We start from the raw sequence: 13644 nt of genomic DNA, 5'->3' as shown, positions 1-13644 counted from the left end.
AAACCTGAGAGCTGACTTCTAGTCTCCTGCCTCCTCAGTGCAAGACTCACATACACAACCATTTTCATAATATTCTGTATCCAGGTACTCTTTGCACACTCTACCCCACTGTGCCCAAGGTCTAGATTTCATTTCACCTGCTAAGTAAGAAAGCTTTTCTGCCAGCCTTACCGACATTCTTGGGAAGATCCTATTTTACTCACTTCACTGAATTTTTGTCATAGGGAACAAGAACTTTTAAAACAAGACCATGTCTAATTCTGCACTCATACAAAACAAACCAGAGAAACTGTTCTGTGAGCGTGTTTTCAAGATTCTATATGAGTTCCTTGCTCCATATGATTATTATTCATAGGTTGGAAGGTTTTTGGAGACAAAATGAAAGGGCAGTGAAGCAAGGAGAACACACAGCACAAGGAATGAAGGATCAGGGCAAGAAAGAGAATCATCCCCAAACCTAGTACATCTGCTCTTTGACACTAGTTGCTCAAAGACAAGCTACTATCTTCACCTAACAGCTGTAACAAACTTGGGCAAAGCAGTTTTATGCACACAACAGGAAGATGAACAAGACTGAACTACGTAAGAGGTATATTAAGAAGTTATGCCATTAGATTTTTTTAAGTTTATTTCATCAAGAAGGCCAAGAGACATGTTCCCCAATTCTCCTCAGATATGGAACTGGAAAAAATACTTGGACATTAAAAAGCTGGGAAATGTTACTTGGTACATGCATCTAGCTAAGGGTTATAAAGAAATAAATGTTATATAAGCTTAGTTTGAACTACAAGTTGTTAGAATAGTTTTAAAATATTATTTAGAGAAATCTAATACACTGATGTATCTGCACTGCTGAAAGACAGAAAAAAACAAGTCTGATGTATTCACTAGAACAGCACAGTTTTGGATGTAAAACACCCACAAGACCTGGTGCTTTTCAAACTTAACACTGAATACAACCCAGTCCAATGGTATGCTGACAATGTATCTTTAGAAAGGGTTAAAAATATGGGGCAAGCACCTGGGATGACTCCAAACACAAAATGTTGCACAGATTCTCTTTGTCCACAAGTGGCTTAAGTGCCAAAACACTATCACAGCAGAAAAAAAGACCCAACACCACCACACCACCCCCAAAACAAATGAAAAAAACAAGCAAACAGACCTGTCCTGCTAAGACCACCTTACTCACGCACTTATTGACCAAGATACCAAGGAACAGATTATTTATGATTACTACATGTCTCAAAGGATCTAATATCAGACCTCAAAGGCAACGCAGGACAGAGCCACTTCTTGAACTAAGTGACAGAGAGCACCATTGCTATTCAGATGGTTTAATTTTTAGAATCTTCCAACATTGGCAGTAGGCTTTCTTTATACTTAATACAAGTACACATAAGGCACAAATGTTTTGGATGCTAATGGCTCAAATCTTAACCTCTTCAGAAGCTTCCTCTGAAGAAGCAAGTTGATAATGGACACCCACAGGGAAGCTCCTCACTGTAACACCACCTTGTAATATATCACGATAGGCAGGTTCATCAGTATCAATATGACACAACTCAAAGTCATGTTGATAAAAATCAGACTGCTGGAATTTATTAAGACCATGGAAGGAGTCTCACGATATGATTATTGTCTTGGAAAAACAAACCTCTTCTGTGGGGCTATAGATTTCCTTGTGTTATTGTCTTACTCAGGAAACTTCACTGAAAGGTAATAACCTGAACTGTAAGAATACGTAGCAAAAATAAAGCAAGTTTTACTTTCTTTAATATACTACAGATTAAGTTAGAAGCGAACAAGAACAGAACAAAACAGTTCCAAGTTTTGCACTTTTAGAGGCACAGTCATCAATAAGAACCCCTGAAGGATCTTCAAAACCTCAGGACCACTGAATTTAATATTTGTTATGCAGGACTGGATAGCCCAAATTAATTTATAAGGTCTATATACCCCTCCTCCACCAGTCGCTATGAAACCCAGCACTAAGACTAGACAATAATAGAGTTCCAACATCAACCTCCCCCCCACCCATAAGCAATCAAATAACTCCAGCTGAAGCTGTTAGTGAGCTCATCTCTTACACTTGTAGCAAGATGCATATTAAGATTTTTTTTAAAACTAAAAAAAAATTCATGTGAAAACTTAGCAACCAATATATACTGTCAACTTTTTTTTTTTTTTTTTTTTTTTTTTTTTTTTTTTTTTTTTTTACAGACTTTTTATTGCATCACTGCAGGATGATAGTGCCAGAAGCCGTTCCCCCTTCCTTGCATACAGATAGCTCCACACATGCAGTTATTGTTCCTGTCATTTAGCTCTCCCAAGGGCTTAAGTAGTGTTATCCTTGTAACAACAAAGCCCAAGATTTATTCTAACTCACTCACTGGCATATGAAGGTCTACATCCACCAATCTTTCTCTGTACAGATAGATACTTGAGAAAAATAAATTTAAAGCAAATTAAATTAAGAATGTTTACACTAAGAGACTGTTGATTCCCATATTAATCATTTAAGTCTCCTGTTAAAATGTTTTCCTCTATAAAAAAAGTTTACATTTTCACTAAGTTCAAGTTAACCTAATTTAACGTGTTTATATTACAATTGCAAAAAAATGGATTCTCTGGATAACAAACTGAAAACTTTTCTTGTACCACTCTGAAAGCAGTCTTGGTCTCCCCACATGCTTGACATGAATCAAGGCAAATTAGCTTAGGCAAAAAGTAGACATTTTTTACCATGTCTCACTAACACAAAGCAGACTTTACTTCATAATCAGCCTAAACATTGCAAATACAGTAATGTAACTACTTGAAGATAGCAGTAATGTCAGTCTAGATACTTGGTTTGTGCAAGGCAGAGGTGATAAAAGCAGTATACACTGTATTTGTCAAAGCATGATATGCTATGCCTTTAAGACTTTGCAAGGAAAGGTCCTAAGTGAAAAGCACTCATAACAACAGGAAACACAATATCAAAGATGTAGCACTTATAAAAAAAAAACCCTTTCTGTAGTCAGAAAAAGCACCTACCAATCACAAAGTGCTAGTCTTCCCCCCCCCGGGAACAGTAATCTGCCATTTTACTCTTTCAAAACTTCCCTATCATGTATTTCCAGCACCTTTAAAGACATTCTCGTCTTTTCAGATGTACTACAATAACTTTAGTGAAAACAGATGCTTAATCTATTATGTTCTATCCAAATTAGGTCAAGCAGACTTATAAAATAAAAGCTTGGCGAGAGGCACTATAAAGAGTAAAGATGAAACATAAACAGCCTGCCATAGAGATATACTAGCCTGCCTGGTCTACACAGTCAGCTACATCTACAGACAAATAAAACATACGATTATGAGCAGCCTAAAAAACAACACCAGGCTGGGGGCGGGGCGTGCGTGCGGCCTGCGCGGGGTTCCCGCGGCCTGCTCCCGCCTCACGGCGCGGCTGCGCTTGGAAACTTGTGCTCAGCTCCGGGGGTAGTGCTGTCCTGTCGGACGCTGAAAGCGGTGGCTGAAGCAGGACTGTGCTTTTGCTGGGTTCTGCAGCGTTGCTGTACCGGGAGGAGGAGGTGTGTGTGAGCTCTGGGGGTTCCCTCCCTGCCTGTGCCAGTCCTCTGGAAATGTTTCCAATGCACTGAGCAACAGTCACCAGAACCATCGATGTGGGAGATGGTTACCTGTAGCATAATTAGCCCAGATCCACACTTGCAAAGGTGTTTCAGTGCCCTCACCTCACCATCAAAAAGGGTTTTTCCCATCTGCTTTGCCTTAACGCAAAGATCATCTGGTATTTTTTTGATCTCGCTGCCTCATGCCCAGCTGCGTGGCTGTTTGTAGAGAAACTTATTCTGGGTGATTTTTCTTGCCTTCTCTTCCCCTGGGTAAACACTACTTGACATTTGTACTAGATATGTTTTTTTTTGCTTGCCACATAACTGTCTCTGTGTCTTTGGTTTCATCTAAATATTAAAATATCTGTGCTCTCTAGCGCAGGTTGGATTACCTGGCCAGGCAGTCACTGAGCCTGGGCTTTTCCTCATGACTGGGGCTGATGCAGAGGAGGGAGCCAAGTACCACCCAGCAGCAACTCCGCTACATGGGGTAAGCACCCTGTGTCTGATACTCCTCACAGGGCTGAAACCCCTCAGTCTTCCTCAAGTAATCTGGGCCTCGTTACACCTTGTTATACCGTAAGTTGCATGTGAAGGCTGTTGTGGTCTATCCATTTACACTGAAATAAGAGACCTCTGGAATGCCAGCTTTTGCCACTAAAAGAGTTTCTTAATGAGTCTGGCACTAAGATCAGACAGGTGAAACCTCTGTAAGTCTGTTTTGTCAGATGATTTAAGTCAGGCTTGTACACTTGACCTTCATCTTCTTGGCTGTAAAGAGTGTAACAAATGTGTAAATGAATGAATTGTTAATTTATTCATCCACCAGTGTTTCTGTGAAGGTGGCTTAACCAGGTTGCAGGTGGTAATTAGCTGAGGGAGCAGTGTGAAACGCAGCTGTACTGCTTCAAAGCTCACCTGGCTCCAATGACATTACTGCAGCTTTTGTAATATAAAGCTAACACGTCCCGCTAGACCTTTGGTGGCTCTGCATTGGATCACCTCAGGTTGTTGAGTACCACGTGGCTGGAACAGGAATACTTGAAGACGTGTTCTAGTGGCCAGAGGCAGAGTGGTTCCAGATAGGATCTGCTGCCTCTAACATCAAGTTATCCATGTTTGTCAGGAGGAATGTGGTATTTTTAATATTGTTCTATGTATTCTGTCACAAGACCTGCCATCACTGACAAATCAATAGGCTATATTGATATGAAATTATAAATATTGCTGATTTATAGCAATATTTATATTTGTCTTTATAAATATTGATACTTATCAATAGCAAAGTATCAATATTGATATAAAAATATTTATAGGAATATGTTGATGTTTTCCCCGGAATACTCACATTCTCTTATGTTCCTCAAAACACTGATTCTGAGGATTTTATACATCAGATCCTAAAGTAGCAATAGGGCTGTGACTTCTGAAGGTAAAAATTCCACAGCTGGGTTATTGAGATTCCTCTATTCCTCCAGCCTTTCATTTGAGAGCAGGGAAAATATGGAGAAGGCAACAGTTATGAATCAGCTTGATTGCAATTCATTAAGAATTTTGAAAACTGGGTCCAACATCACACAGGAAGAAGCATGCTATATGATGGGTTTTGGAATTTCTGTATTATCTACCTAAATCCACTTGTCTTATCTGTTTGTTTAATGAAGATTTAAAAAAAAAAAATTCTTAAAACACAAAGCATATCAAAAAGTTTAAGGGGAATCTATTCAGCTATGCACTATCCTGGACCATAACTGTCAGCCCTGTTAATTTTTAGCTTGGAAAACCAAGGTGTTAAGAGTCAGCACTTGGCTTTGTTCTTCCACAGCACAATGCTGAACAACCGCGAAGGAAGGTAAACTCCCTGCCACCGAGGGTCTGTCATTTTAAGCTATTACAATCCCCTACTAGACATTGAGTTCCCTCTTCTCTATAGCTCTCCTGCTGTGATCCCTTCTTTTCACTCTCCTGTGCTCCTTAACTCTTCCTACAGAGCATGAGCCCTGCATTGCTTTTGTGAACTACTGTAGCATTTACTTGGAATGAAAAATACAGCCCATTTTATCAACTTGTGGATTGTGGCAGTGATCTTCACAGCTAGATGGCAACAAAAGAATTCCATTAGAATTCCTTCAGTAAAAAGTGAGAAATGTAATGTGAGAGCATTAAAAGCAGCTGCCTGATTCTAATGTCAGCGACAGTCTCCTTCAATTTAAATATTTGCAATAGCCATAATTAAACACTTAGTAACTGGCACTGAGTTAAAATAGAAATATATTACGTAGTCTTACTGCTGTGCTGATTTTAATTCAGATTTATATCCTCCTTGGCTTTGTGCCTAGAATAAGTCTTGTGATTCAAAGGCTGCTTTACACAGTATAGAGATTGTCATAGAGGGCAAATTATCTTCTAGGTGAGTAACAGAATTTTGACTTTTTCTGGAAGGTGCTCCATAAAGAGATCACATAATGTTATGTACTCCTTCCACTGTTTAAAGACTGAAGAGATTCACATTTGCGAATAGAAGGATGGTCTGTATGGATCTAGATTCTAGACTCTGGCTCCTTGAAGTTCCTGTGTCATCTAAACCTTCTAAACAGTTTTTCCCTCGTCCTCTAAAACCAGTGTTAAAGCTGTTGATCCTCTTACACACAGTTACTGTCATGAAAGCAGACATGTTAGGAACTTGGGCTGACCATGCCTTCTGGAAAGAAGCATATGTAAACAAATATTGCTTGTTTTTTGCCCTCATTTTTATTCCTTTGGAAATAAGCATAGCAAACTATGGCGTAGTATACAATGATAACAGAAACACAGATCTCAACATTCTTACCCAGAGATTTGCCATTTTATTGTAGGAGCTCCAATTCTAACAGAAAAGAAGGAACTTTTGATTCTAACAGAAAAAATGTATCGCTATAACAAAAAAGTGAAAATCTATTACAAAAAATCTTAACATATTTTTATTCTGTTGTGGCTGTATGACCCAAATTTTTCTAATCACACTGTAAAGGTGAAATAAAGATTAAAATTCAACCTCGTAGTAAATAGGCACACTGGAAGATTTCCAGCAGGCCTGAATTTATTCCAAATGTATTTTATTTTACTTCAGAGCGCAATATGCAGACTGTGGCTCCACTTCTTGCTGCCTCATAGGCAGCCATTTTCTGAGCTGTCTCTCGGGCCATGAAGCCATGTTGAAGGATCTTGAACTGTCTTTCCCGACTCTCTTCCAGTTCTTTCCAATGGTTCCACTGCAAAGAGTCCTGCAGAAAAGACACACAGATGATCAGACTACAGATGACACAGTGGTTCTCTTTAGAGGATACACTTAACCGCTGTTTGATAATCTGGCTGGCTGGCAACACAGTTTATTTGCTGACATGATTGGGAAACTTGTCAGCATCAAACTGGGTGGAATGAATTGAAAGGTAACTCAAATGGGTTGCCCAGTTTAAGGTGAATTAAACACAGCTGCAACACTCCACAAAATGTTAAGATAAAACTACATCTGGATGGTTTGCTCAACACTGCTACTTTATGTTCTTTGCCAACAGTTTATTCTTGAAGTTATAAATGAACAGTTGCACAAATCCTATCAGACTAGTGTTTTGCTGATTCAAAAGCTGGGTTCACAAGGGAGCATTGTCAAAAAAGCTCAGATCAAACAGAAAACTGCTACTTTTTCATGCGATTCTTTGCTTAAAAATAGTAGAAAAAAATTTTTTTTCATTAATGACAGTTTTCTTATGGTTAGTTTTCCAAATTGTAAAATAAATTCTGTTTTATTAAGAATGTAATATTGATTTATAAATAAACGTTACATTGACTTGAATCAGCACAAACCCATTGGGCCCAAGGGTCCGTCACAAATGTGACTGAAGCCACAATCTGGAACTTCAATACAAGGGGTTAGTGTCACTTTTTTTTCTACTTATTGAGGAACCTAAAAGGTAGCAGTACAAACTGAATACCAAATAACTATCGCATTATAACTAAGGGAGGATTTTTTTCCCTATAGTCACACCAGCACCATGTTCAGCAATATGCAGTTCAACTACAACAAAGATGCTTCTGAACATATCTGACCAGAACTGAGTCGCATCACTGCAGTAACACTTGGATAGGGTCATGCAGAGCTGAACAGCACTGATGGAAGATACACCAAAACAGGTAAATACTTTATAGCTTTACAGTAATCTTTTTCTTTTTCTTTCTTTTTTTTTTTTTTTTTTCAGATGTCTTATCATTTGAGTGGAACATAAACAAAACCACCATGACATTTTAAGAGACTTACTGTGTAACACTAAGCTCAAGAAACAGAAAAATCGATAACTTCAGAACAACTTTCAAACCTTGGCTTTTTTTGCTCATTCATATGACACCAGCGCACTCAGAGCCACATCAGGTAGTCAAAAGTTTTAGTTATGAATTTGTAATTTCTCTTTGTTTATTTTTAAAATGCCTCACATTTGTAATTGCATGGCTGATTTCCTTTGAAGTCTGCATTTATTGCTTGTACTTTACTGTGGACTACATTCAGCAAAGTGTTTAAGCATGTGTTCAAAACCTCAGTTCAGAAAGCCATCCCAGTTGAGGAAATGCTTTCTTCAAATAGGTCTTCAGTGTTTTCTTTGCTGAAAGGGATACACCCAGTTCTCTATATAATCACCTCCATGTTTTGCATGCTTGAAATGGGGATTCTGAAGGCAGCAAACTTTGATACTCTGAAAGATTGCACTGTTTCGGTTTTTAAACTATACACACTTGAAAAATACAGTTTTCCTCTTCACTGAATTCAGCTTCATCTAGCTTTCTCACAAAATAGGTAAAGGTTCAGTATTATTTTAATGAACTGGGAGATTTACTTCAAATTTTACATTGGGCTAGTACAGATTTAAAAAGTGATCCCATCATGACTGTTCACTGCAGTGTTCCATATGCTGTGGTACATGTACTATTACTGGTATATGAACCACTTCTGAATCTTAGGCATGCATGAGGCAATGGCAGAGGCGGCAGCAGCAGCAGGAGCAGCAGTTCCTCACCACTTACTTTAGACACTTGCCAAGGAAACACAACTAGTGTGAACCAGCATAAAGCTACTGGTGCTTCCATCTGATGTGGGACCAGGCTGAGGAAAGGCGAGTTGAAAGCCACGGGAATGATATACTAACATGCCTTGGGTGAGAGAGGGGGTGAGCACCCCAGTTTGGTGTGATGGGATGTGGGTGATAGGAAGCTGAGAAAGACAAGAGTTAGAGACAGGGGGTAAGATGCTGTTTTGCTGGGATAAGAGTGGCAAGCTAGGTGTCATACAGATAAGCCCTGCTCTGTGGTAGCATAATGTGTGACAAGAAGGTGAGGTCAAGGCCATGGTTTGGAGAAATCATGCCTATGCAGGAAGGAGGCTATTGCCAGTCATGTACAGCACCATCTGCCTCTGCCCCCCTTGCCAGTGCTGGCAGTTGAGCAAAGGTCTGTGAACAGCAGGTCTATTGCAGAGCTTTTCTCCTTATGTAACTCCCAGACCTTCCTTGATGCAATGCTGGTTTTCTGGGGGGTAATCTTTAAGAATCCTGCTTGCTTTTTACGCTCCATTTTTTTTTCTAGAATCTTTTCCTGCAGGTTTAAAATGCGTTCATCTTTCATAGACCTTTCACCAGACTGAGACTTTCTTTTTTTTTCTTCTTGCCTGCAAAATCAAAAAGAGCAATGAGAAGGTAAAATAATATCAACCCACAGAATAAATCCATCTGGGCATATATTACTTTGATAATAATGAATTTGCTCTTGCTTCTGGGAACCAGCTAGACTCAAAACAGGTTTAAATCATATAGCTTGAATGTGGTATTCACAACTTGCTTCTTGTTTACAGAACAGCATTACTAAACAGTATGGAATAATTTCTTCCCACAGGATGCCATGATGACAATATCTGAAGTATTTCAAGCCTGCCATGACATTCTTTAGAAAAAGCATGTGCAGCATCTATGATAATAACTGCAGCTTTTTGCTTGTGAGACCATGGAGTTTTCATTAGTATTCATCTTAACTGCTGTATTCCTTGGCAAATGAATCTCATTGCCCAGATTCAGAATCTATGGGATGGTGATGTATTAATTAAGATTAGTTGGTTAAGGTGAGCATAAATTGGTAGCACCATATGCAGCATAAAACTAAGGCATGAGAGAGAGGTTATCAGACAGTCTTCCTTTTTTTTCCTTCCATTGTAGTTACTTTTCTGTCCTCCAGAGTTTACATTTTATCTGGTTTTGCTTACTTTCACCCAACTGGCACAATTTACTCACAACTTCTTCATGTAGGTTACACCACATTACACAGTGATTCACTTAACATCCAACATTTCCAGTTGCCTTCCTGAGTCACTTCCTGAACCTCTCTGCTGTTTCGTCATGCTATCTGGTTAGGATAACACTTCCTTATGCTCCTTAATATTGTGATATTCCCTGCTACATTGAGATTGAATTTTAACACTGTTCCGTAAATCTAAAAATTATGAACTTTCACTTAATCTAATTGAGAACATGGATTATTTCTATTTGCATTGTAAAAAGGCATTGCATTCCAAGGGATATAGGAGAATATAATAATATGTAAATACCTGATGATTAAATATTGTCAGTGGGAATAAGCAACAAAACCTTTCCTTACATGCAAATCCAGATTCTTGTAAATACAATTACAGGAAATAGAGCAAGAGGTTTAACATCATGAAGCAGCAGCAGCTGCTTCTGAATTAACACTGTGAATAGTTGCTTATCCTCAGAGTAATATTCAGTCCTCTTCTACATGAAGTCATGTGCCGTTCATCTACACTATTTCCAGAAAGCTGCCAGTCCCACAGATTTTCGGATGCCACACCACATCATAACAGAAACCCAAAGAGGGGAAGGAATGAAAAAAGAAAGTTTTAAAATTCTCTGTTTCTGTGATGGTCAGTTGAGAATGTTCAGGTCTCAAGATAGAAAAAGCTCATACAATCTCTGCCACCCCTTATCACATATTTCCTAAGGAAGTAAGGTTAATAGCCACTCTGAATGGGGTACTATATACTTAGAAAAATGCTCTCCAGATTCAAGAGAAAATTATGTGATAAATTATTGAAAAAATATGCAGAAACCATTTTAATTTTACTTTTAAGTTTATTTACCAGCTACTAGTATTGAATGAATACCTTGAATGAAAATCGATCTTTGAAAATCACACTAGTTCCTAAAATGTAATGTCAAACCTTTGGTCCAAAAGATAATTTGCTGATTTTCTTTTCTTTTGGTCTCTGACAAGAGTCCTCCATCCCTTTGTGAGTCTGCCATAATTAAAAACATATTTTTCTACCAAAGACTTTGAAAAAAATTGTAATATTTTTGAATTCCATATGTATGGTTTAACATGGTTTAACAAACTAGGTTTTGCTTAGTGACCTTGTCAGAAAGTACCTTTTAGTGTTAATCTACCACCGATTTCATTCTCTATTCACTTTCCATGTAAGTTATATGTACAGTTAACAGCAGAAAGATTTTGGCTCTCTGTGATCAAGTACAGAACAATTTCATCACTGATGGGTAAAACGTAAGGGTCTTTCTATTTAAAATATGTTCCAGGCATTGTAAACTGCAGTTGACATCTCATATTTGTTGTCTCAATTATTTCTTAGTAAATATAATGAATTTTTAAAATGTATAAGTATTTTTTTACTTCACATTTTACAATGTTGTCATGGAGTTTGGCAGTCCAGTGTCTTCTTACTTACATATCCCTTGTAATTATTTAACTATCTGCCCTGAAATTTTAGCATCTGGCCAAATGGACTCTAGGTCCAGTAGGTCATCCGGACTATAACTGAAGAAGCAGCAATTCAGCATTAAAGGTTTTTCTGCAGGAAATTAAAACCTTGAAACAGTTGGATTAGGTCTTCCCAGCTGTGTTTAAAAAATGGGGAATTCGAAGATTTGCACAGAGGATTCCTCCTGAAAAACTAATAGTATGCTCTTCATTTACATTTTCAAACTCCAGCTGTACATTAAAAATATAAGGAAATAGAGGTATGAAAGCTCTTAACTGACTCAATACTTGTATAAGATGGAGTAAAAATGTCTACTTGACCATTCTAGGGATCAAAATATTAATTTACGCAGTTAGGACTATATTTATAAGCTCACCTTATAAAATGGGGTCTTATGCAATAAACAAACATATTTTTAAAAGCAGAAATAGTATTGCCTTATAGTGCAATAACTATATATATTTTTAAAATTTCCTCATACCTTCAGCCTCAGTGACTAGGGCTGTCTACTTAACAGTACCTTACTTTTTTTTCTGTCCTGCACTATATGATTCTTAGTTATAGCAATGAGGAAAATGAATGTATCTGTTAACAGTTCCCTGTTAAGGGAGTCATTATTTTGACATTTAAAAACACTACACTATTAGATTGATTGCATTTTGTACTAATGTGAGGGATTTAAGCACTCAAAATCTGACTCCCAAAACAATTAATTTATTAAGCACCTAATTTTAGGTGGGGAAGTGATTGCTATTCGTAACAGTGTTTTCCTCATTTGAAATAAAGATTATCAATCTATATAATCAAAGTTCATTCACAGAATCACAGAATGGGTGAGGTTGGAAGGGACCTCTGGAGGTCATCTTGTCCACACCCCTCTGCTCAAATGGGGCCATCCAGAGCCACTTGCCCAGGACCATGTCCAGACGGCTTTTGAATATCTCAAGGATGGAGAATCCACAACTTTTCTGGGTAATATGTGCCAGTGCTCAGTCACCATTACAGTAGAAAAGTATTTACTGATGTTCAGAGGGAGCCTCCTGTGTTTCCTTTTGTCCCTCTTGTCCTCTCATTGGTCACCACTGAGAAGAGCCTGGCACTGTCTTCTTTACAGCCTCTCTTCACATATTTATATTTCTGATGCATCATTGCTAACAAAGTTCCTCCTTCTGTTTCAATGCTAGTGAAGAACTCATTACCAGCAGTAGGGACTGAGAAACTAAATCTTACTTCCTTATTGCAAATACATACACAACTCTTAAGTATTTATGAAATTTGCAAAATTAATGAAATCACAAATATTATGAAGTACCAACCAAAAGTCCTTTATATTGCTAATTATTCAGCTTTTTTCATTATTCTAGGCTATGTTTTGGAGATCTAAAGCAACAGCCCGGATCCCTAGCAAGAGCTAGGGACAGCATGGCACATGTTCCCCTGTTACATCTTTCCCCTTCCATGTGCTTGTGTGCCCCTTCCCTCAGCTGTGTGCTGCATCACAGGGTTGTGCTGCCCGGGTGTTGGTGCAGGTTTTGGAGGATGGGGCTCCATTCTCTGCTCCTCACCCAAGAGGCCTTTCACCCTCCAAGTCAGACCTGGACAGTCCAGGGAACACCTGCTTTAAGGAGCTTGTTCTCCTTAGAAAGGACAATCACATTCATCCATAACCCTCCCTTCTGCTTGTTCTCCCTCTTTCTCCTCATAACGAGTCTTTCCCCGTATCTTCCAGCCATGGCTGCCCTCACACTATTTACACATTCCTCCCCCCACCCAGTTCAAGGTCTTGCACTGGTGTGTGGTCAGTGCCCCTTGTCAAGGAGGGGTTTGAGCACTGCAGAGGCAGAGAGCAAAGGAGTGCTTTGCCACCTTGGGAAACATACCATTTTTTGTAATCCAGTGCTGAGACCTCAGTGTGCGTGTGAGATGGGAATGGGGTAAACTTTTGTGTTAGTGGGAGTCTGTTCATCTTTCTCATGTACAAGGAAGTCAAGGAGGATTAGTGTCAGTTCAGAGTGTCACCTGGAACTGCAACCTTCATCTGGGTGTTGCCTTGGAGAGGGGAGGAGGCTTGGGCAGCAGGCACTGTCATGTCACTTGAAAATCAGCAGGAAAACAAACAGGGCCAGACCATGAGTGAGAACAGAAATAAGGCTGGCTTCCATCTACCTTACATATGTGCCAATGACTGGTGGGGGCATGGATGTGCTACTGTCATCTATGTGG

At 38.8% G+C, this 13644-nt stretch overlaps 1 protein-coding gene across 1 annotated transcript in view; it reads right to left on the bottom strand.

The window, feature by feature from the left end:
* Positions 1-6454: 6454 nt before the first annotated feature.
* Positions 6455-13644, bottom strand: part of CFAP99 (cilia and flagella associated protein 99) — a 63081-nt gene continuing 55891 nt past the window's right edge. Inside the window, exons 15-16 of the mRNA XM_026847222.1 lie at positions 9147-9309; positions 6455-6880 (exon numbers count right to left, since the gene is read on the bottom strand). Of these exons, the coding sequence (XP_026703023.1) occupies positions 6713-6880; positions 9147-9309 (331 nt within the window). The 3' untranslated portion in view covers positions 6455-6712. The remainder of the gene's footprint in view (positions 6881-9146; positions 9310-13644) is intronic.

The sequence above is a fragment of the Athene cunicularia genome, assembly GCF_003259725.1.
Source record: "Athene cunicularia isolate RWA chromosome 4 unlocalized genomic scaffold, athCun1 chr4_part1, whole genome shotgun sequence".
Lineage (NCBI taxonomy): Eukaryota > Metazoa > Chordata > Aves > Strigiformes > Strigidae > Athene > Athene cunicularia.
Note: the sequence above shows the minus strand (reverse complement) of the source record. Positions and strands in the feature narration are given on the sequence as shown.